This window comes from Hemiscyllium ocellatum, chromosome 4 (assembly GCF_020745735.1).
Source record: "Hemiscyllium ocellatum isolate sHemOce1 chromosome 4, sHemOce1.pat.X.cur, whole genome shotgun sequence".
NCBI lineage: Eukaryota > Metazoa > Chordata > Chondrichthyes > Orectolobiformes > Hemiscylliidae > Hemiscyllium > Hemiscyllium ocellatum.
Window position 1 is genome coordinate 7,853,928 of NC_083404.1, and position 23,129 is coordinate 7,877,056.

Consider the following 23,129-nt stretch of genomic DNA (forward strand, 5'->3'; position numbering starts at 1 on the left):
AAAATAGCTAACATGAGGGGTCATAGTTTTAAGCTGGTTCGAGGAAAGTATAGAGGGGATGTCAGAGGCGGGTTCTTTACACAGAGAGTTGTGGGAGCATGGAATGCGTTGCCAGCAGCAGTTGTGGAAGCAAGGTCATTGGGGACATTTAAGAGACTACTGGACATGCATATGGTCACAGAAATTTGATGGTGCATACATGAGGATCATTGGTCAGCACAACATCGTGGGCTGAAGGGCCTGTTCTGTGCTGTACTGTTCTCTCTAAGATTGGGATACAGACAAACTCTGATCTCACACTTTTAATGCATTGCCTGAGCTGAGATGTTACAATTTTTTAATAAAACCTTAAGTTATCTTGAGAATGTGACTTAAAAGAAGTTCTGGGATTTCAATGTTAATGTAGCAAAACCTATAACCCATTCTAAAAAATAAAAGACTTAACAACAATCTAGGTTTGTTAAATATATCATTTTACTTACATAACACTAATTTTTTTGCTGTAAATTCTGTGTCTTATGGTCCTGTTTCACAGCTACGTGGTGAAAGGGGAGTGCTCTGGAAGCTAGTGCTTCCAATTAAACTTGTTGGACTATAACCAGTGTTGTAAGAAAATATTGACATAGCAGGTAGTTCTCTGATAACTCCATCTTGTGGTTCCCATGCGATCTCACTTTATACGAACTTGTGCAATACTAGCACCAATTAAACTAATGGGGCCAGAATCACATTATAGTCAATACAGGTAAGAAAGGTTTGTGTACTACAAATATCGGTCTAAATTCAGCAATTGTGTTATAGCCAATTTGTGCTGTAGAAACACATGCTATTGGAGAACCAACTGTATATGTATTTCAATTATACATGGTTTCCGCATTACAATATCTCAAGATGGGAAGACTTGTTCATCTGAGTTTTCTGCAGAATTGATAGCAGGAAATTAGAAGTATTCCATTGCAAATTCTACCTGATAATCTTTTTTCAGACCACGTTTGTCAGACTAATGTGTAATTTCTGGAGCACATTCTATGTTTGGTTTTAATGTATAATATACTGTGAGCTGATATAAATTTTCATATCCAGGGATAAAGACTATCACCTACGAACCTACAAGTCAGTGGTCATGGCAAACAAGCTGACAGACTGGTTAATTGCACAGGTAATATAACAAAAAACATTTTGTTTAACTGCAGTAATAGGGTTAATCTGATAATGTAGTTTGAACTGTCTTAGATAAGGACATTTGCCTCTTTAGTTGGAGATTCAGTGAAAGTATTATTTAAAGAAACAAAGTGTCATCATACCAAAGTGTAATTTTCTACATAAGCAAGCCTTAAAAACAATGTGAGTGAATTCACAAAACTGAAATCATTTATTGTACGTAGGCTACAAATCCATGTTTTGGTGATTTCTGATCCAGATTGGTCCATTGATTTGTCAGAATGTTTGCTTCTGGAATCAAAGGGAATGGGATCAGAAGAAAAAGGAGACTGAATATTAGTTATAACAAGTCAGTGAAGTAAGGAATATGGAATATATGAGTGAGTCAGGTGGCTACATGTTACAGCTGTAAAGAGACATGGTGCTGTCACCAACACAGTTTCAGGCCAATGGAATAATGCATTAGGAATGGAAAATTTACCATGTTCAATAATAGAAGTGTTTTTTTTAAATCCAAGGTGTTTACAGTATCTTTAGGAGCCTACTCTAATAGTTTATCTGTCATACCATAGTTAAAAAAATTATTTAAAAGACAAAAATATATTAATATAGCTTTTGCAAACAATGGAATCATAATGCAAACATAATGATTTGTACCAATTTTTATTTTTCATTTTATATTTGCATCTTTAAGATTTTCTGTTGAATGTTTAGTCAAAGAGCTAAGCTCTTTGGAAGCAAATTATGAAGCTACCTTGTTGCGCCCAACTCTAGGGTCGAAAAATGTGGCACCGGGAAAGGAAAATATCATTCCTGATGAAGGGTTATGTCCGAAATGTTGAATCTCCTGCCCCTCGGATACTGCCTGACCTGCTGTGCTTTTCCAGTGCCACACTTTTCAACTCTGATCTCCAGCATCTGCAGTCCTCACTTTCTCCTTGCCATCTCCTGACTGTCACGCTTTAAGAGAAGGAAGGTATTACAGATGATTTAATATAAAATTATGTTATCAGAGATGGTAGCCTCCATTCACTAAATTGCAGTTAAGTTACTCATTGTTTATGGTTTAATTTATAAATAGTTGACACTTTTAAGTATCTAATGTTTTGATTAAATTAGATTCCCTACAGTGTGGAAACAGGCCCTTTAGCCCAACAAGTCCACATCAACCCTCCGAAGAGCAACCCACCCAGACCCATTTCCCTCTGACTAATGCACCTAACACTATGGGCAATTTAGCATGGCCAATTCACCTGACCTGCACGTCTTTGGACTGTGGGAAGAAACGATCCATGCAGACATGGGGAGAATGTGCAAACTCCACACAGACAGTTACCCAGGGCTGGAATCGAACCTGGGAGCCTGGTGCTGTGAGGCAGCAGTTCTTCATGAAAATTCTAGGTGCAACTTTTTTTAGTCAGAACAGATATTTTTCTTCACTTTTTGATGAAATTTTGAGTTGAGTAAGGTGATATAGTGGAAAATAAGCATTTTTAAATTCCATTTTGGGTACCCACCCACAGGGACTGTCAACTTAGTGTGGGACAGATGTAGAAATTGTGTTAACAAATGCAAAGAATTCGGAAGAATCTCAACAGGTCTGGAAGCATCTGTGGAGAGGGAAGAACATGGTTAATGTTTCAGGTGTGGCATGACTCTTCCAGACCTGCTGATTTCTCCAGCACTCCCTGTGTTTGCTGCAGATTTGCAGTATCCATATTCATTTGTTTTTATTCAAATTATGTTCATGTGCCTTAATCTCAACATGCAGAGGAACAACCTCAATTACACCTTTCCAGATTTGTTTCTGGTACTGTCTATACTCATGGAATCATACAGCACGGAAACAGACCCTTTGGTCCAAACAGTCTATGTCAGTCATAATCCCAAACTCAATTAGATCCACCTATCTGAACTTGGGCCATATTTCTCCAAACATTTCCTATTCATGTGTTATCCAAATGTCCTTGAGACATTGTAACTGTACCTGCAGCCATTCCACACACAAATCTCTGTGTAAAAAACAATGCCCCCCATGTCTTTTTTAATTCCATCTCCTCTCATGTTAAAAATATACCCCCTAGTCCTGAAATCCCTAAATCTGTGAAAAAGACACCTGCTATTCACCTTATCTATGCCCCTCATGATTTCATAAATCCCTATAAGGTCACCCCTCAACCTCCTACGCTCCAGGGAAAAATGCCCCAGCCTATCCAGTCTTTTTTTTAAAACCCAAACCCTCCGTTCCCACCAATATCCTGATAAATCACTTCTATACTCTCTCCAGTTTAATAATAATCTTTCTATAGCAGGGCGACCAGAACTGCACTCAGTACTCCTGAAGATGCATTACCAACATCCTGTACAACTTCAACATGACATTCCAACTCCTCTACTCAAAGGCCTTGCAAAGTGCAAATGCTCTGAGATACATTTTGTTTTTGTTTGCAAATTCCTCCCTTCATATTTGTAAAGTGCTATTCATCCAAATTACTTCTTTAATAATTATTTATTGGAAATGAAACTGTGGAGGCTATGACAGCTTTTTCTGATTAGGGTTTGCTCATAAATCATTCAGGCTAAGGTTATGGAGTAGTGGTTAGACAGAAGAACATGTTGCTTTATTTTTCCCATTCATTGTCAAGTTATTGAAACAAATTCTGGTGATTTTTGCGATACATCAGGCTCACGTTCCATAGTATAAAACAGGTGAGGGACCTATGTGGTTCAGCAGTTCATTAAATGCGTTCTCAGTGAAGCATGACAGTAGCATTAAGATGAGCAATTGTTTGCTGGTTTGTGTTAATTCTGGGCAATCTTGTGTTGTGGACCTGAAAGTTTCCAAGCTCATCTGGGACCGATAAACCACTGGGGGATTAGACTTTCTCCTGATCAGACTCGACTGGATTCGAACTAGAAAGTGAAATAATAGAGGAACAAAATCGTTGTGTGAAACAACCAGTCCTTTTGGAAAAAAGTGCTGTGCTTTTGTTACTGACCATTTTCTGCAAAATTTTTAAAAATAAATAAAATTATGGTAGTTTCCTGAATAAGTGCTTTTTAATTTTATGTAAAAATAATGTTGTATGCATCAAAACTGATAAATGCATTATTGTTTAGTAGGGTAATCTCTTGGTCCTGTGCTGCCAGTAAAGATCTGATGAACAATTAATTTTTACCCTTCTTGGTCTGTCTCCTCCTCCAGTGCGTCTCCACTGTCATCTTGCAGGGTAGAATAGACCCTGCCTGGTTCAATTCTTATTTATCTCCTTGTAGCCACAGAATCACTTGCTATGACTCCTGTGCCATTAATGGTGGACTCCTCTAAGGTTTATACTCTCCTGTTTCTTATCTGCTTGACAACATCACCCAAAACCACCCAGCTAGAATTCTCATTGTTGTTCTCCAGTTTCCTCATTCCCTATTTCTAACCCAGTCCAACTTTACAATCCTTTAAGATATCCTCATGTTGTAATCCTGCTCCCTTGCTCAGTCCTGATTTTAAATGGTTGCTGAGGCATTTGCTCTTGCACTCCACCCTGAGATGTCTCCACCTCTCTATGACACTCCTTAAAACCTACCTCATTGACTAAGGTTTGGTTATCTGCTTTAACATCTCCTGCTGTGACCCAGTGCCAAATTTCGTTTGTTAATGCTCCTGTGGATCACCTTGGGAAATACTACAATGTTGAAAGTATTGTATAAACATGTGGCAGACAAGTGTAACATTTCTCCATCCCATGTTACCCTTGAATAAGGCTTTATCTGCTGGCAATGCAGGATTATGAAATTATCCCACATATTCCATTAAGACGTTTCAAAATGTTTCAATTTACTTGACGTTATGACAAGATACTGAAAGAAGTCAAACAGGAATTGGTAGTTTCCGTGTTATTAGAACATGCAATGTAGAATGTCTATTACTTTGTCACCAGGGGGACTGTAGAACCAGAGAGGAAGCAATAATCCTGGGTGTGGAACTTTGTGACAATGGTTTTATGCATCATGGTAAGGATAAATTCAGTGCATTATTCAAACATCCTTCTGACATCAGTGCTTCGCAGCACAATGAAATGGTAAAAACAATTATGTTGTTGAACTTCATTAGCTAATTGCTGTGATTTCAAAAAATTAAGTTGCTTTTTCTTTTGTGAATTACAATTTTAAATGTACGGTATTTCAAAGTCCCATGTTTTTTATCACATAAATATGGTTGGAAACTGTCCCATCAAATAATTTATAATTATCTAAAGCTACTGTGGTAAAAGACAAAAGGCATTCTTTAGTTAAGAAACATCGGTGACTCAATTGTTTAACGTTTATTTCAGCTAAATGACAGCTAATGGGTGATAATACTTTGAATTATATCTGTGATTTATCCAGTGCTTTACACCTTGTTTTTCCTTCTAGTACTGGAAAAGAGTGAATTTAAGGATGAACCCCTTTTATTTCGTTTTTTTGCTGACGAGGAAACAGACGGATCAAATTTAAAACAGAGGCACCTGCGACATGACTTGAAAATAGTTGAAAATGTCATAGCTAAGTCATTGCTGGTAAGCTGTATTGCTGCATGTGATGGATTTTAGATGTGAGGTAGTTAGATGTAAGCATCCAAAGCAGAAACAGCAGTTATTATATGCAATTTTAAGGAAATCTCTGCCTACTCGAAAGGATACCTTATTATTCATTACAAACTCCTTAGTCTGAGTTCTCAAACTATTTGTCAGTGGATTTCTGAAGAGCATTCAGAGATGAAATTACAGTCAATCTGATGGCAGTGCATGTACTTTAATGTTTCAAGATTGATTACACCGTATTCACTTGAGTGCACATTGACAGAAAATCAAGATGAATGAATTAATTTAAGAAAATACAAAAAAAATTGAAGTGCCAATGCGTTTGACACCATGAATATTGTCTTCTGTTTCACCCTGCCTTCCTTCAGTATATGCAAGGGGTTAGTCCTAGCTAACTACTAGCTTTTGGACCTGATGCACAATGTTTGCTGCAGGAATTCTGAGAGTTTGTAATCATAAGACTATATTTACTTGTTTTTCCCCAAATCAATCTGTTCAAAGATGTTGTTATACAACTCTGGAACAGGTGGGACTTGAACCCAGGTCTGTTGCACCACAGGACTCTCTGATTTTACATTTGCCTGCTTTATTCCTTATTGCATGCAGCTATTTAGGGGGGGCATGGTGGCTCAGTGGTTAGCACTACAGCCTTGTAGTACCAGGGTCCCAGGTTCAATTCCAGCCTCGGGTGACTGTCTGTGTGGAGTTTGCACATTATCTCCGTGTCTGCGTTGGTTTCCTCTGGGTGCTCCAGCTGGAATTGAACCTGGGACTCTGGTACTGTGAGGCAGCACTGCTAACCATTGCGCCAGAAACAGTCAGAATCTGACCAATGGGATTATAATAATTATTAAAGATGTAGGGTTATGAAGGACGATAAGAATATCATGGGGATTACCACTGACAGCAGTTAGCACTGCTGCCTCACAGCACCAGGGACCCAGGTTCAATTCAAGTCTCAGACAACTGTCTGCGTGGAGTTTGCACGTTCTCCCCGTGTCTGCGTGGGTTTCCTCGGGGTGCTCCGGTTTCCTCCCACAGTCTAAAGATGTGCAGGTCAGGTGAATTGGCCATGCTAACATTACCCTTAGTGTTAGGTGCATTAGTCAGAGGGAAATGGGTCTGGGTGGGTTGCTCTTCGGAGGGTTGGTATGGACTGGTTGGGCCGAAGGGCCTGTTTCCACACGGTAGGGAATCTAATCTATTAGGACTTCTCACCATTTTCTTTGTAAGCAAGTTAAAAATTATGATCAGCACCATTGCTGTCTGTTGCCTCACTATTCCTCATCTGTAATAGCTGCAGGTTGAAAAACACATTATAATCTGTGGGGATTTATTTATATCCTTCCAGAGACTGTTAGCAGATCATTGATTGAGAGTGCAGCGCTGGAAAAGGACAGCAGGTCAGGCAGCATCCGAGGAGCAGGGGAATCGACATTTTGGGCATGAGGAATTTTCCAGCACCGCACTCTCGATTCTGATTGCCAGCATCTGCAATCCTCACTTTCTCCTAGATATCTACCCCAATAGGCACTGATTCAATCCACTCTGCTAAGCTGAAGCAGTGCCTCTTCCTTTTTCCTAATGTCTGTCCAGTGTTAAACAAGTCCAAATAGTAATTATATATAAGGTCTTTGACTTTCATTCTGATGTTGGACAAAGTAAGTGATCTGATGTGCGGGTCAGGTGAATTGGCCATGCTAAATTGCCCGTAGTGTTAGGTAAGGGGTAAATGTAGGGGTATGGGTGGGTTGCGCTTCGGCGGGTCGGTGTGGACTTGTTGGGCCGAAGGGCCTGTTTCCAAACTGTAAGTAATCTAATCTAATCTAATCTTTTTGTACAGAAGATTATGGGTTTTCAGTCGACTTCCAGAGATGTATCAGGTTCTGGTCATCGTGTCGTAGAGATGTATAGCACGGAAACAGATCCTTTGGTCCAACTTGTCCAGATATCCTAAATTAATTTAGTCCTATTTGTCAGCATTTGGCCCATATCCCTCTAAACCTTCCTATTTATATACCCATCCAGATTCCTGTACTAGCCTGCACCACTTCCTCTGGCAGCTCATTCCATACACACACTACCCTCTGGGTGAAAAAGTGCCCCTTAGGTCCCTTTTAAATCTTTCTCCTCTCACCCTAAACCTGTGCCCTCTAGTTTTAGGCTCCCCTACCCTGGGAAAAAGACCTTGGCTATTCACCCTATCCATGCCCCTCATAACTTCATGACCTCATTAAGGTCACCCTTCAGCCTCCAACAATCCAGGGAAAATAGCCCTGGATCCTTGGCAGAAACCAAACTGAAGGCCATGTCCCAACTCGAGTATTTTGATCCACTGAGTGTCAGACTATTAGTATTGTCTTCTGATCTAACTGAATATCTTGCTGTACTATAGTTAACAACAAAATTACAGCACGGCATTTCCAAATTGATGGAACTGAGAGATATTCAGTTGTAATTGAAATTGTTTCTCGTCATTTCTATTTTTCCTTTACTAAATAGATCCTCTAATCTAAAAGTTCAGTCCTTCAGCAAAGTGATCAAAATGTACTAACTGAACAACAGTAATTGCAATTATAAAGCAACTGATTGTGTGAACAGTTGAGAGATATTTTGACAATGAAATATGACACGTAGACATGTAAAGACTCATAAAAATAACTTTCTTAATTGAATCTCCATACTTAGTTTTGGGAAAGCCTTTGAATTTTTTTGCAGACTGGAAAACCTGTTTAGTTTAAAATCTGGACTTGAAGACAATTATCTGAAACCTTTGTTTTCGTGACACATAAACATACATCCGTTAGACTGAGTTTATGATTTCATTTGGATACTTCTGTCTTCAAGTAAGATAAGAAATTCTGATGTATAAACATGAGTTTTGATAGAAAGGTTTCTTATTTACCTTAATTTTTGTTAAAAGAGAAAGCAAACAAGAAGGAGGGGTAAAGTAAGGAAGATGCAGGGGCATTGAGATATTCCCTACAAATAGTTATATATCATGCAGATCTGAGTGAGAAGGTATAGATGAATTCTGCAAGTCAGGGGTCAAAAGAATTCTTTTGATGGCTACTCCTGAAATTTTCTCAAGGTTTCCTGTTGCACCTTTCTCATTTTCACTAACTCCTTCATTATGTAGTATCCTTATTTGCATTGACATGTGGAGTATTTGAATTCATTCAGAAGCAGAAAGAGAATTCGTCAGTGCTGTCAATTGTCATTAAAAATGAAGCCAGAGCACACAGGGAAACCATTAATTTCCTAGACATCACAATATTTAAACTGGGAACAGCAGAAATGAGCAATAATAGCCTATCTTAAATAACTGACATCCAACTCTAAACACGGAAGCCAAACATCTGCAGAATGCTGAATTAAATGATTGCATATTTGAATCTAAAGCAGTCACTGCACCTCAAGGAATTCACAATATATGAGACACTTTGGAATTGCAAATTTTTATCAATATTCAATACTGAATGAAATTCAATATTGAATTATAGAATTTACAGTGTTCTTGAGAATAGCATCCACTATTCCTCTGTTGAAAAGTATCAAACTGCTCGTGTGCAGTTCACGTTCCGATATTGCCGTTGATGAGAAACTTTAGGCACTAGTGTCCAAGGTTTTTGAAATGTTTTGGTGTGATAAATAATTGTGCAGATACAGTTGGGATGGGAGGCAATGGCCTAGTGGTCCTATCTCCAGATTGTTAATCCAGAAACTCAGCAAATGTTCTGGGGACCCAGTTTTGAACCTCACCATGGCAGATGGTGGAATTTGAATTCAATTAAAAATGCATATCTGGAGTTAAGAATCTAATGATGACCATGAAATCATTGCCAATTATCTGAAAATCCCATCTGGTTCACTAATGCTCTTCAAGGAAGGAAATTTGCCATCCTTACCTGATCTGGCCTACATGTGAGTCCAGATCCACGGCATTCTGTTTGTAGTAATTGGTATAACTGATTGGCTTGCCATTTCAGATGGCAACTAGGAGTCAAAGTCTCTTCAAGGGCAACTAGGGACAGGCAATAAATGCTGGCCAGGCTGTGACACCAACATCACACAAATGAATAAGTAAAACAAATAACATGTAGAATGCATTTAAATTCAATGAAGTTTTCTATTAAAGCATCTTAAAATAGATTTAAATGTGATTACAGTGGCATGGTGTGTACAAACAGTCATTTTAACACTTGGTGGTAAAGTAATTGGTGCAACGTACCATATTTAGGAGAAATATTGAACCAACGGTGTCAGGCAATAAATATTTTTAATTATATAATAAATTGCTGCAACTATGGTCTACTCAAGTATGGTCTTTTATGGTTCTTAGATCAAAGCTCAAAATGGAAGCTATGGCTTTACTTTGGAGGAGAAAAACAAGCTTCCCATTGTGAAATCTGTGGAAACGGGATCTTATGCTGAGGTAACATGCAACAGATCATTCTCTTTAAAATTGTGCTCGGGGGCTGCCACTTGAAATTCTGAATTGCTACAATTTTGCAGTAACTATTGCACAATATTTAGTCTCGCACAAGTGTAGCAATGGGCGACTGTCTGTGTGGAGTTTGCACATTTTCTCTGTTTGCGTGGGTTTCCTTCCACAATCCAATGTTGTTCAGGTCAGGTGAATTGGCCATGCTAAATTGCCCGTAGTGTTTAAGGATGTGTGGGTTAGGTGCATTAGTCAGGAGTAAATGTAAGGTAGGGGAATGGGTCTAGGTGAATTACTGTTCGTAGGTCGGTGTGGACTTGTTGGACTGAATGGCCTGTTTCCACAGTGTACGTATCCTATGTTCAATGCCGAATCACTTCACTTGTTCATAAAATACAGAAAGCTAGAACACAGGGGTAGCAGGTAATCAGCAAGGCTAATGGAATGTTGGTCCTTATTTCAAGAGGATTAGAATATAAGAGCTTATGCTTGAAATGTCAACTCTCCTGCTCCTCGGATGCTGCCTGACTGGCCGTGCTTTTCCAGTGCCACATTTTTTGACTGTAAGAGTAGGGAAATCTTACTGCAACTGTACAAGGTGCTGGTGAGACCACATCTGGAGCACTGTGAGCAGTTTCGGTCCTTTATTAAAGGAAAGATAATATTTCATTAGAGTCACACTAGCTTTCGGAGTGACGCTCCTTCGTCAAGTGAAACTATCATGGTATTCCAACAGATGAAAGACACCACAAACAATCAAGGTCTTTTTCAATGTATAATTTCAGTTATAAGACACTGTGAACTTTTGCTGTAAATTCTGTGTCTTACAATTGTGTACACCACAACCATCTGATGAAGGAGCGATGCTCCGAAAGCTAGTGCTTCCAATTAAACCTGTTGGACTATAACCTGGTGTTGTGTGATTTTTAACTTTGTACACCCCAGTCCAACACTGGTATCTCCAAATCATATTTCATTGGAGACAGATTAGACAAGGTTAACAGGGATGATCCCTGGTTTGGAGCGGCTGTCTTATGAGCAACGACTAAAAAGGTTGGGACTCTTACTGGAATTTATCTCGTTGAAATATTTAGGATTCTTAAAGGGCTTGACAGGGTAAGTGCTGAGATGATGTTGCCCCTCATGAAAGAGTCTAGGAGAGAGGGCACATTATCAGGATAAAAGGATGCCAATTTAAGGCTGAAGTGAGGAGGAATTGCTTCTCTCAGAGGATTGAGAGTCTTTGGAAATCTTTACCACAGAGATCTGTGGGGGCAGAGACCTGTATATTTCAGGCTGAGATAGATTATTGAGCTGTTAGGGAAGGAAGGGTTACAGGGAAAGGGCAGGAAAGTTGATGTGAGAAATGTCGGATCAGTCATGATCCTATTGAATGATGGAGCAGACTTGAGGGGTGGAATGGCCTGCTCCCGTTCCTATTTCTTAAGCTCTTATAAGGATTTATGCCATTCTCTATTAATATCCACAGCTGTTATAACGCTAAACTGATCTGGAAATTGTGTTTCAGTGCTGTCATCCATTGAGACTTCAGTCCTGAGTAGGATATTAAACTATTTTATGGTTCAGTTGTTCATTTTTTTTGTTGTACAATATGTCGATCTCCTGTGGTATTGCATAGAGGAGTAAAGACCAAGAATATATGTGAACTAAGGTTATTAAAGGGGAAAGGGAGTAGCAATGTGACGTGGGATAAGGAGGTGAGGAAGGAAGAAGGAGACAATGAAAGGGATGGGGGATGTGGGTGTTTGGAGAAGAATCACAGACAAGGGCAGGTACGTGTAGGAAGAGGGAATAACTGCACACAGGCTTTAGGAGCTGTAGATAAGCATTCTTGATAGGTATCACAATATACTGCTAACCAAGCTTGGTATTATTCCATCTGAATATCTATCTGGATTCATGGTGGGTGGAATGGTGACTCAGTGGTTAACACTGCTGCCTCATGGCACTCGGGACCAGGGTTCAATTCTAGCCTCGGGTGACTGTCTGTGTGGAGTTTGCACATTCTCCCTGTGACTGCATGGGTTTCCTCCGGGTGCTCTGGTTTCTTCTCAATCCAAAGATAAGCAGGTTAGGTGAATTGGCCATGATAAATTGCCCTGCAGTGTTCATGGGTGTGTGGGTTAGGTGCATTAGTCAGGGGAAATGTAGAGTAATAGGGTAAGAGAATGGGTCTGGATGGGTCACTCTTTGGAAGGTCAGTGTAGATTTGTTGGGTGAAATGACGTGATGGCATTTTACTGAGCTTGTTGATGCAGATATTCATAGGGAAATACTTTAGGAAAAGTGAGGATGCAGGCACAGGATAGGTGGAATGGGAGATTCTTTGCATTGTGTGTTATAGAACTTGTACTTTTCACTTGCTTTTATTCACCTCTGTGTTGTCAAAGAAGGATTTTGCTCGGACATTTCTGACTGTCAGTGCCTTGGAAGGTTGTATTCTCCCAAGAGTATATTCCACCAAGGGACTGTAAGCAGTTTTAGTGTAGTTTACTGTCGGATTCCCGTTGCATATGTTAGTCTTCTGAACTTTGGGTGCGGGCTTTCCCCACATCAAGTTCAGGAAAATTTAGTTGAGAATCACGATGGGTTGCTCTCGGAGGGCTTGGGTTTGGAAAAGTTGGGCGGAAGGATGGAAGCAGATGACGCACCTGAGCACACATTAGATTAGATTAGTTACAGTGTGGAAACAGGCCCTTCAGCCCAACAAGTCCACACCGACCCGCCACCCACCCAGACCCCATTCTCCTACATTTACCCCTTCATCTAACACTATGGGCAATTTAGCATGGCCAGTTCACCTAACCTGCACATTTTTGGACTGTGGGAGGAAACCGGAGCACCCGGAGGAAACCCACACAGACATAGGGAGAATGTGCAAACTCCACACAGTCAGTAGCCTGAGGCAGGAATTGAACCCAGATCTCTGGCGCTGTGAGGCAGCAGTGCTAACTACTGTACCACCGTGCTGCCCACACTAGGAAATAAAGGCAGGAAAAGAATAAGTGTCAATTTAATTTAAAAAAAATAAATGCACAGAAATGAAAAGAAATCCTGAGATAATAGAAATGTTCTATATTATAATTGATTTTTAGAAAATTGACTTCAAATATAACAAGTGTGGATTTTTCAGGTAAGTTCCATTCGCGGAATGGTGTTTGAAATGATTGCCTGCACTGATGGAAATGTTTAAACAGATTTTACGTGAACCTTTTCGCTCTGATACCACTGAACATGTTCCATTGTTTATGTAACAGTTTTTAGTTTGTGTATTAATCATCTGTGCATTACATTTTCTGTGACCTCATTGTAGATGGCAGGTCTAGAGGTTGGGAAGAAAGTCTTTGCCATTAATGGGGATGTGGTTTTCCTGCGACCCTTTCAGGAAGTTGAATGTTTCCTGCAGCAGTGCTTCAATAGTAAGAGGCCACTCCGACTGCATCTGAGCACAAAACCACGAGAGTAAGTCATGTGGGCGTTTGGCATTTAAATTTAATGATTGAATTGCTGCTCCAAAAACTAACTTTCCTTTCATCTTTCTTTGTGGGAGAATTGGTCCAGGAACATGCTGTGCAATCACAGCAGCAGGTCTCCAGGGGGAAAATGCTATCCATCCAATTCAACCACAGAAGAGTATATTTTTAAAAAACTCAGCACACAGTCTCCATTTGAGAACGAGTGGCTTGATGCTGTTTCTCAGATTCATGTCACATTCTAGCACCTCCTGCTGTCCAGCTGAAACTATAAAACTCTTTAATGTTCAGAGAATATGTTTGGTTTGATTTGATTTAAGCTTTATCGTCACATGTCCGCAAGAACAGAACTACAGGAGTACAGTAAAAAATTTGCAATGCCACCACACACGGTACAAAGGTCCCCAGGTACAAAACTAAGGTACAAAATGTAAAAGTAAAGCATTACTTTTGTTCTTAGTGTAAGTGGGAAAATAAAGAAATACATTTGCAAGTTAACATTATAGTCCTTCCTAATATTAAGTGGAATAATAAAGAATAAAAGTAAAAGTTCAACAGAAGTTCTTTCTTAAGTGCGCTCCTTGTAAGGGTTCGGTCTCCTCTGCTGATACTGCTCCAGGCCCACAGCCCCTTCCCCACACACCGCGCCGTCCTGCTGACCCTGGTCCTGGCCTACAGCTGATGCTGCACTCTCTCCAGAACTCCAACTGGGCTCATCTTACTCTTTTGAAAACTGATAAATGTGCAGAGAATATGAAAAGATACAGCAGAATTAATCTTGTTCCATTTTCACAAATTACCAGTGTACCTGAAAAATATGCTCATGACAAAAATGAACAGTTTTACTCCAGAGCAATAGTTCTATTTGAAAGTAAGGAGAGAGAAGGTGTTTTTTAAATGAATGTTTGTGAAAAATGTCACTTTAAATCTTATTCTAGACTATCATTTTAATTTTTTTTGTGTGTGTTTTGTAGAACCAAATAATAAAAACACATTATGTGTAGTTAGTGTAAAATATACTTCAGTTTGGAATATTTCATTAAATACATCAGAATGTCAAGATGTGACGACAGGAGAAACAGCTCGTTCAATGAGAAATGAATGCCACAACCTGTTAAATAAGAATTCTTTTTTTTCTCTCTTTGAGTATTCACTAGACAGTGTCATTCAGCACAGAAACAAGTCCTTCAGTCTAACCAGTTTCCCACAAACCATAATGGGTGGCATGGTGACTCAGTGGTTAACACTGCTGCCTCATAGCGTCAGGGACCCAAGTTCAATTCTAGCCTTGTGTGATTGTCTGTGTGGAGTTTGCATGTTCTCCCTGTGTCTGCATAGGCTTCCTTCCACAGACATACAGGTCAGGTGAATTGGCCATGCTAAATTGCCCATAGCATTAGGTGCATTAGTCAGGGATAGAAATGGGTCTGGGTGTGTTACTCTCTGTTGGGCTGAAGGGCCTGTTTCCACACTGTAGTGAATCTAATCTAATCCCAAGATAAATTAGTCCCACCTGCCTGCTCTTGGATTGTATCCTTTCAAACCTTGGCTGTTCATGAACTTATCCAAATGTATTTTAAACGTTACACCTGTACCTGTATCCACCCCTTCCTCTTGCAGTTCATTCCACACTCAAACCACTCTCTATGTAAAAAAAAGTTGCCCCTCGTGTCATTTTTAAATCTTTCTCCTCTCACCTTAAAAATATGCCCTCTGTCTTGAAATCCCCCAGCCTTTGGAGAAATTCACCTGTCCTTCACCTTATCTATCTCCCACATGATTTTGAAACCTCTATAAGGACACCCCTCAACCTCCTACACTCCAGGTGGCGCTGTAGCTGTGAAGCCACCACACAAACTTCCTACTTGGGCTACTTGCCTTTGTTTCATGGCAAGGCTTCCTACTGGGATCTGCAATCCAGCTTTTCCAAAAGTGCCCCACAATGTGAGCTCCTCCGATACCTACTTTGATTAATCTTGTGTTGGATATCTGATGACCACATTCAGAGAAATGAGAATGGAATGGCTATGATCATTCTCTCCTGATTCATTTCAATGACAATCATCAGGTTCTGCCTCCTGAACCCATAACCACGTCCCACTTGGTTTGTGAAGATCTCAGCCCCCATCCTGTGGACCAGCATCGAGCAATGAATATTTGACACAATGGCTCAGCTGATCTGCTTTGTCTTTGCAACATGCTGTTGGTGGAACGAATTGAAACATTCTCCATCTTTTGTAATAATTAGATTAGATTAGATTAGATTAGAATAGATTCCCTGCAGTGTGGAACCAGGCCCTTCAGCCCAACAAGCCCAAACTGACCCTCCGAAGAGCAACCCGTCCAGACCCATTCCCTACATTTACCTCTGCACCTAGCACTGTGGGCAATTTAGCATTCACCTAACCTGCACATCTTTGGACTGTGGGAGGAAACCGGAGCACCCGGAAGAAACCCAAGCAGACACGGGGAGAATGTGCAAACTCCACACAGACAGTTGCCTGAGGCAGGAATTGAACCTGGGTCCCTGGTGCTGTGAGGCAGCAGTGCTAATTACTGTCAATGGTAATCCCCATGATATTCTTATAGTCATTATTGTCCCTCATAACCCTAAATCTTTAATAATTACTATAATCCCATTGGTCAGATTCTGACATTTCTGGCTCAGTGGTTAGCACTGCTGCCTCACAGTACCAGGGTTCCAGGTTCAATTCCAGCCTCGGGTGACTGTTTGTGTAGAGTTTGCACATTCTCCCCGTGTCTGCGTGGGTTTCCTCCCACAGTCCAAAGATGTGCAGGTCAAGTGATTTGGCCATTCTAAGTTGCCCATAGTGTTAGGTGCATTAGTTCAGAGGGAAATGGGTCTAGGTGGGTTGCTGTTCGGAGGGTCGGGGGCCGAAGGGCCTGTTTCCACACTGTAGGGAATCTAATCAAAAATGTCAAATTCAGAATGGAAGACTTGCGTGTGATTGAGAAGCTGGATTGGAGAACGCAGTTAGAGGAGAGATTCTGTCGTGTTGTTAAGTGTGATGCTGCTTCTTACACTCTATTCTTGAGTATTTTCTCCATCTTCAACAACTATCTTTTTTAACATCTATTACACTTTCACCAACCCCCTCGTCAGTCCACAGTATAAGTTGTTCCCCCTCCCCCCGCTCCATATCTTTGATTTGTAGTTTGGGAGATGCCAGTGTAATGGTCTTCCCTCAAACCTTTTGTTTGTCTTTAGGAGCAGAAATTGTCACCCGAGTTTAAGTTTTGAATTCCCGAACCAGCCCAGTGCACTGCTGGAGGCAAAGTGTAACTCCAGGATGTCTATTTCCTTTCTGTCTTTTTTCCTCTCTTTGTGTTAAGATATTTGTTTTCCTTTCAGTTTTCTGTGCTTTTGACTGGTCACATCCAAGGTGTGTAAAGGACTATGGAAATGCTGAATGAACTGTTCACTCTCAAATTGTTATGTTTACCTCAAACAAATTGCTGCCTTAATTCTGAGTTGTGGCATGGGACTTAGAAAAAAGCAACACAACAGAAAGGAAGGTATTTGTGTATTGCACTATAGTGTCAACCCATTTACAGAAATGATCAAAATTAGCTCGTGTTGCCTCTACCAATGTTTTATGTTAATCTGTGACCTGTAATTAGATTGTTGAAAACCATTTTTAAAATGATTTCTTTATTCTGAAAAGTTTCAACCTTGTAGTGTTTGTCAGAAGACAATATTAAAAAGCAGACTGATTTTATTTAACAGGACAATAAAGATTCCAGACTCTGCAGATGGTCTTGGATTCCAGATCCGAGGATTTGGTCCATCAGTTGTCCATGCGATTGGCCGAGGTAAGTAGGGAACGGTTTAATGCTAGTTGCCTGCAAACACCTAACCAGCAGGTGTATCCTGGTTTTAGCTGATCATTTTTATCTATGGTTAGCCTGGCACATATTTTTGATAGTCAATTTGTTTTCTTTCACATTTTGTGCTATTAAGCTTGCAATTTATGTTCTGTGAATGCGGTGCATGTAATTAGCCATGAGTGAATATGATGAAATGCGTATTCCAACTCTGGAATGTTGGCTCAGAACTATCTGTACTTGTGCAGGTCTTCATGCAGATACAATTGACACTGATTGTATCTTGATCATGTTAGGAATTGTAATGTTGCAGGCAATAGATCTTCATGCATACTCATCTGCCTATATTTGTACATTGAGAGTTTACCCATTTACAGTGGTTAACAGGGCTTGGAATATCCACCTGTTCCATTATTATCCCATGCTATCCAAAGCAGAGAAAGCTAAAACCAGTTAATCACTGCCTTGCCAGTTACAAGATGGCTATAGACATCTGTTTGACTGCCATAGATTGCAAAACTTCAAATCAATGATTAAAAAGTTGTTTTGCTTTATAGTACAAATAAGGAAATACTCTATTTGTTTTCATTTGTAAAATTTAAATAAATGTGCCGGTGAGAGGGTTCTGAGAGTATTACAGTAACATTCTGGTGCTAAACATATTGGCATGTTTTCACATTTACTAGTCTTACTCAGACTATTTAATAATTCAAATCAAAATTTCAGTACAGTGTTCTCTGAGCATTCTGTTAATTCAAGTGAGGTCACTGGGAGTATTCTCAATGAGCTCCGACCTGCAGCAATCTAGCCCAGCCGTAGAAATTCAGGGGATGAGACAATGTTTGGATTTTCCTGAAACACACATACTCCCCACCTTGCGGTGTCAGTAACCACAAACAGACAACTGCAGACAGCTATCCACCAGTCTCTTTCAATAAAAGTTTGACTTCAGCTACTTGTTCTCACATAATGGATATCTGTTCTCGAAACAGAGAGTTGATTTTATTTAACGTACATTCTGTATAAGCAGCCAGAAAGATTGGAATGGCTAAGAAATCTGATTTGGTTAACGCACTACAGGTAATGTGCTGATATTAAGTATCCTCCGATATGGTTTCTGCCCATTGGGTGGTGTGGCACTGCCACTGTGCTAAATGAAATAAACACAGAGTAACTCAAACAACTCAAAACTAGGCCCACGAAGTGCTGTAGGCCATCGGTAGCCCAGCATGTCCTTTGCTGTTTCATTCCGAGTGAGCAGGGAATTCAACTTTACTTCAATGTGGTGTGCAGGAGATTATGCCAGGGTCAATGTCAGGTGTCTCTAAAGTTGTGGTGCCAATCTTACGCATGCTAAATAGTGCAGCTGGCATGTGATAGACTTGAAAGACTGATCACACCAGTCAGGGATTGTATGCAACATTAACAACTTATAAGTTCATAAGACACAGGAGCAGAATTAGGCCATTCAGCCCATTCAGTCTGCTCCACCATTTGATCATGGCTGATATACTCTTCACCCCAATTTCCTGCCTTCCCACCATATCCCTTCAACCCATTACCAATTCAAAATCTGTCTGACTCCTCTTTAAATTTATTCACTGTCTCAGCATCCAGCCCACTTTGGGATAGCGACAACTAACTATGGGAAGAAGCCACATAAATTTTGTTATCCACAATAATGAATGGCAAGTTGCAGTCATACTACTCAAGTGCTCAACAAGAGGACATCTAACCATTTCCTTTTGATATTGGAATGACATATGGCTGAATCCTTCATAGCCAACATCTTGGGAATGCTTAATCCAGAAACCTATCGGGATTAGCCTTGTAAATAATGGGGCTATAACAGCTGGTCAGATGCTATGAATTCAATGATAAGGAAGTCACCTTCTGATTCCCCAGCATCGATATATAACAAGTCAACTGTGCAATGGAGTGCTCACTGATACTTGGACAAGTGCTACTCCCTCCTGCACTGGTACACAGTAAAAATAGGATGTACCACACCAACTTGCTCAGACTCCTAGTACCTTGCACACCTCGAAACCTAGAAGCACCAGGGAACAGAGACAAGTGAACTCCAACACTTGAAAGTTTCCTTCCATGCATTCTTGGAGAAATATTGCTGTGATCTCACTGTCGCTCAGGTCAATGTTCCATTCTTAACAGATGTTCCTGCACTGGATGGGCTCCTGTTAATCACTGCTCGCTCCTGAAAAACTATGAATAATCAACACATACATCCTTGCTAATTCCACAACACAGCAAAATCAGAAACAGAGAGTGACTGCTGGGTTCAGCCTGATACAGTGGCTACGAGGGCAGATGGAGTAATTAACAGCGAGGATCAGTCCAAAGTGCTACATATGATGACTTCAGATGACAGAAGTTGCTTTATAAATTGATGAAATATGAATACACAAACACTGAGCTACAATTTTCCTCCAAAAACCATTTAAGGTGAATCCATTTGTAATAAATTGTTCGAAAATAATTTTAATTCCCAAAGGTTTAGATATTTTGATTTGCAATCTGAAGAACGATTTCAGCTGATCAAAATAACCAGGAAAATAATCGTATAATTCACTTGTGTCAGAAAATTAACTGGATGTGGCGGGAGAAAAATGTGTGGCTGAAATTGGTACTAAATGATACCACAATAACAGAAAAATAATTACTGATCTAATGAAATGAATAGGGAATTGATTAGGGTGAATTAAATTGTAAAGACTACATTGCCTAAAGGATATTTTTATTATAATTCTGTATTTGGTTGATGACTAGAAGAATACAATTCTGCAGATGCTGAAAATCTGAAATATAAACTGGAAGAGTTTAAGTATCACAGCATCTGTGAAGACACAAAAAAAGTTAATATTTCAAGTTAGTGACATTTCATCATATTACGACCGAGGCTTGGAGAGGGATACATCAATTCCTTTCTTGTCCCACTTCTCCATTATTCGTAACAAATTTTGAATTTCATCAGCTTGATGAATTGGTCTGTTACATTGGTTGTAGGCTGCATCTGGTTCAGAAACAATTCCACCAGATTTATTTTGTCAGCACAAAATAATTAGTTTAATGCAAACAAAACCTGCTCAAGCAAACATATAATAATTATTGACAAAATGGGTATAACTTATAATCTAACATCCTGAACTTAACATGAGGCAAGTATAGTTAAAAGACAAACACCCATAGAACACATGACACATAATCAAGACAGATCTGTGGATTCCTCAGTAACACTGCCTACACTGTGGGTCAACAAAGCTCATTAAAACCTCACAAGGGATTATGAAGTTTGGCTTTCAAACTCCATTGAGAGCTGCTCTGTCATAGATTGTTTCAAATACTACTTATATTTTGGAGGTTCACCTTCCTTGGCTGTGTCTATATATGCTCCTGGATTCAAGATTATATATACAACAGCGTTTACATACAAACTACAGCTTTTTTCACAAATAGTGAGCTTCACCGAGTCAGTACTGGCACTGGATTTGTTTCCTGAGTTCTAACCGTATTCCGTTGCCCCAGGATGTTTGAGGACCGTTGTAAACCTTGCAACAACAACAACCACAACAGCGATGCTCTGACCCCAGGGAAAACAAAGCATTACGTCCAGTGGTTGGATTTTAAATGGAGCAACCCCTGGAACTATCTGTTCCCCGAAAGCTGATATTTTATTGAGAACTGGCTCCGACTGCACAGAATGTGTACAAAATAAAAGAGTTAGTCATGATCAAAAGAGATGAATCATTAATTTATGATTCCCTGTCACACTGGTTCTATTGTAATGGTGTGTAATAGCAAATATATAGTTGTAACTATCGAAAGTCTTTCTGCCTTTGTACAAAGAAATGACCTGGAATAGTTATTTGTTAATGGGAATTAATACCTTGAATCTGCAGCACAGAAACAGGCCATTTGGTTCAAGTGCTATACAAAACACTTTCTACTCTACAACGATCTTTCCCCACTTTCATTATCACTGGGCAGCATGGTGGCTCAGTGGTTAGCACTGCTGCCTCACGGTCCCAGGTTCCATTCCTGCTTTGGGTGACTGTCTGTGTGGAGTTTGTACATTCTTCCCGTGTCTGTGTGGGTTTCCTCCGGGTGCTCCGGTTTCCTCCGACAGTCCCAAGATATACAGGTCAGGTAAATTGGCTGTGGGAAATTGCCAATTGTGTCAGATGCATTAGTCAGAGGGAGGTCAGTCTGGATGGGTTGCTCTTTGGAGGATCAGAATGGGCTGAAGGGCCTGTTTCCACACTGTAGGGAATCAAATCTAATCACTTGCTAGCCATACCACATCCTTCTATTCTCTGAATTATTGTCATATGTACCAAAGTACAATGGAAAGCTTTGTTTATGAGCAGTACAGTCAGATCATAGTGAGCAAAGATGCGCAGATCAAAAAGACTTAGAGGCATTCAACTAAGTGCTGTCAAGGAGCCCGTACAAAACTGGAATCAATGGAAATCAGGGCACAAAGTGAATTGGATCGACTGAAACAAATCCATTCTGGCAGCAAGTTTGCTAGTGAAATCTGGTAAAGAAATTCCTCCTTCATTCTTTATTGCTGGCATCGACTTGATGGTTGAGAGGGATTCTGTACCCTTTTTTTATTCACTCGTGGGTATCACAGTCTGGGCCAGCATTTTTATTGCCCATCCCTCGTTGCCCCTTGAGAAGGTGGGGGTGAGCTGCCTTCTTGAACTGCTACAGTCCATTTGCTGTAAGTTGACCCACATTCCCCTGAGGAAGGGAATTCCAGGATTTTGACCCAGTGACACTGAAGGAACAATGGCATATTTTCAAGTCAGAATGGTGAGTGGCTCGAAGGGGAACTTGTAAGTAGTAATATTCCCATGTATCAGCTGCCCTTGGCCTTCTAGATGGAAGTGTTGTGGGTTTGGAAGGTGCTGCATAAGGACCTTTGGTGAATTTCTGCAGTGCACCTTGTAGATAGTACACACTGCTGCTACTGAGCGTTGGTGTGGAGATTTGTGGATGTGATGTCAATCAAGTAGGTTACTTTGTCTTGGATGGTGTCAAGCTTCTTGACTGTTGCTGGAGCTGCACCCATCCAGGCAAGTGGGGAATATTCCATCACACTCTTAGCTTGTGCCTTGTAGACAGTGGACAGGCTTTGGTGAGTCAGGAGGTGAAGTATTTGTCGGTGTTCCTAGCTTCTGACCTCCTTTTGTGTTTATGTGGCAAGTCCAGTTGAGCTTCTGGCTAATGGTAACCCCAAGGATGTTGATAGTGGGGGATTCATTGATGGTTATGGTATTGAATGTCAAGGGGCATCTTTTGTCAGCCCAAGCCTGGATATTGTCCAGATCATATTGCATTTGAACATGGACAGCTTCAGTATCTGAGAGGTCATGAAAGGTGCTGACCATTGTGCAATCATTGGTGAACACCTCCACTTCTGACCATATGATGGAGGGAAGTCATTGAGGAAGCAGCTGAAAATGGTTGGGTCTAGGGCAGTACCCTGATGAACTCCTGTGGAGATATTCTGGAGCTGAGATGATTGACCTCCAACAATCACAACCATCTGCCTATGTGGCAGGTATGACTCCAAGTCAAGAT

At 40.3% G+C, this 23,129-nt stretch overlaps 1 protein-coding gene across 1 annotated transcript in view; it reads left to right on the forward strand.

Annotated features, from left to right (window-relative positions):
- Positions 1–23,129, forward strand: part of prex2 (phosphatidylinositol-3,4,5-trisphosphate-dependent Rac exchange factor 2) — a 358,894-nt gene that overhangs the window by 129,344 nt on the left and 206,421 nt on the right. The window contains exons 14-19 of the mRNA XM_060824113.1: positions 1,084–1,159; positions 5,097–5,169; positions 5,572–5,714; positions 10,081–10,173; positions 13,517–13,665; positions 17,425–17,510. Of these exons, the coding sequence (XP_060680096.1) occupies positions 1,084–1,159; positions 5,097–5,169; positions 5,572–5,714; positions 10,081–10,173; positions 13,517–13,665; positions 17,425–17,510 (620 nt within the window). The remainder of the gene's footprint in view (positions 1–1,083; positions 1,160–5,096; positions 5,170–5,571; positions 5,715–10,080; positions 10,174–13,516; positions 13,666–17,424; positions 17,511–23,129) is intronic.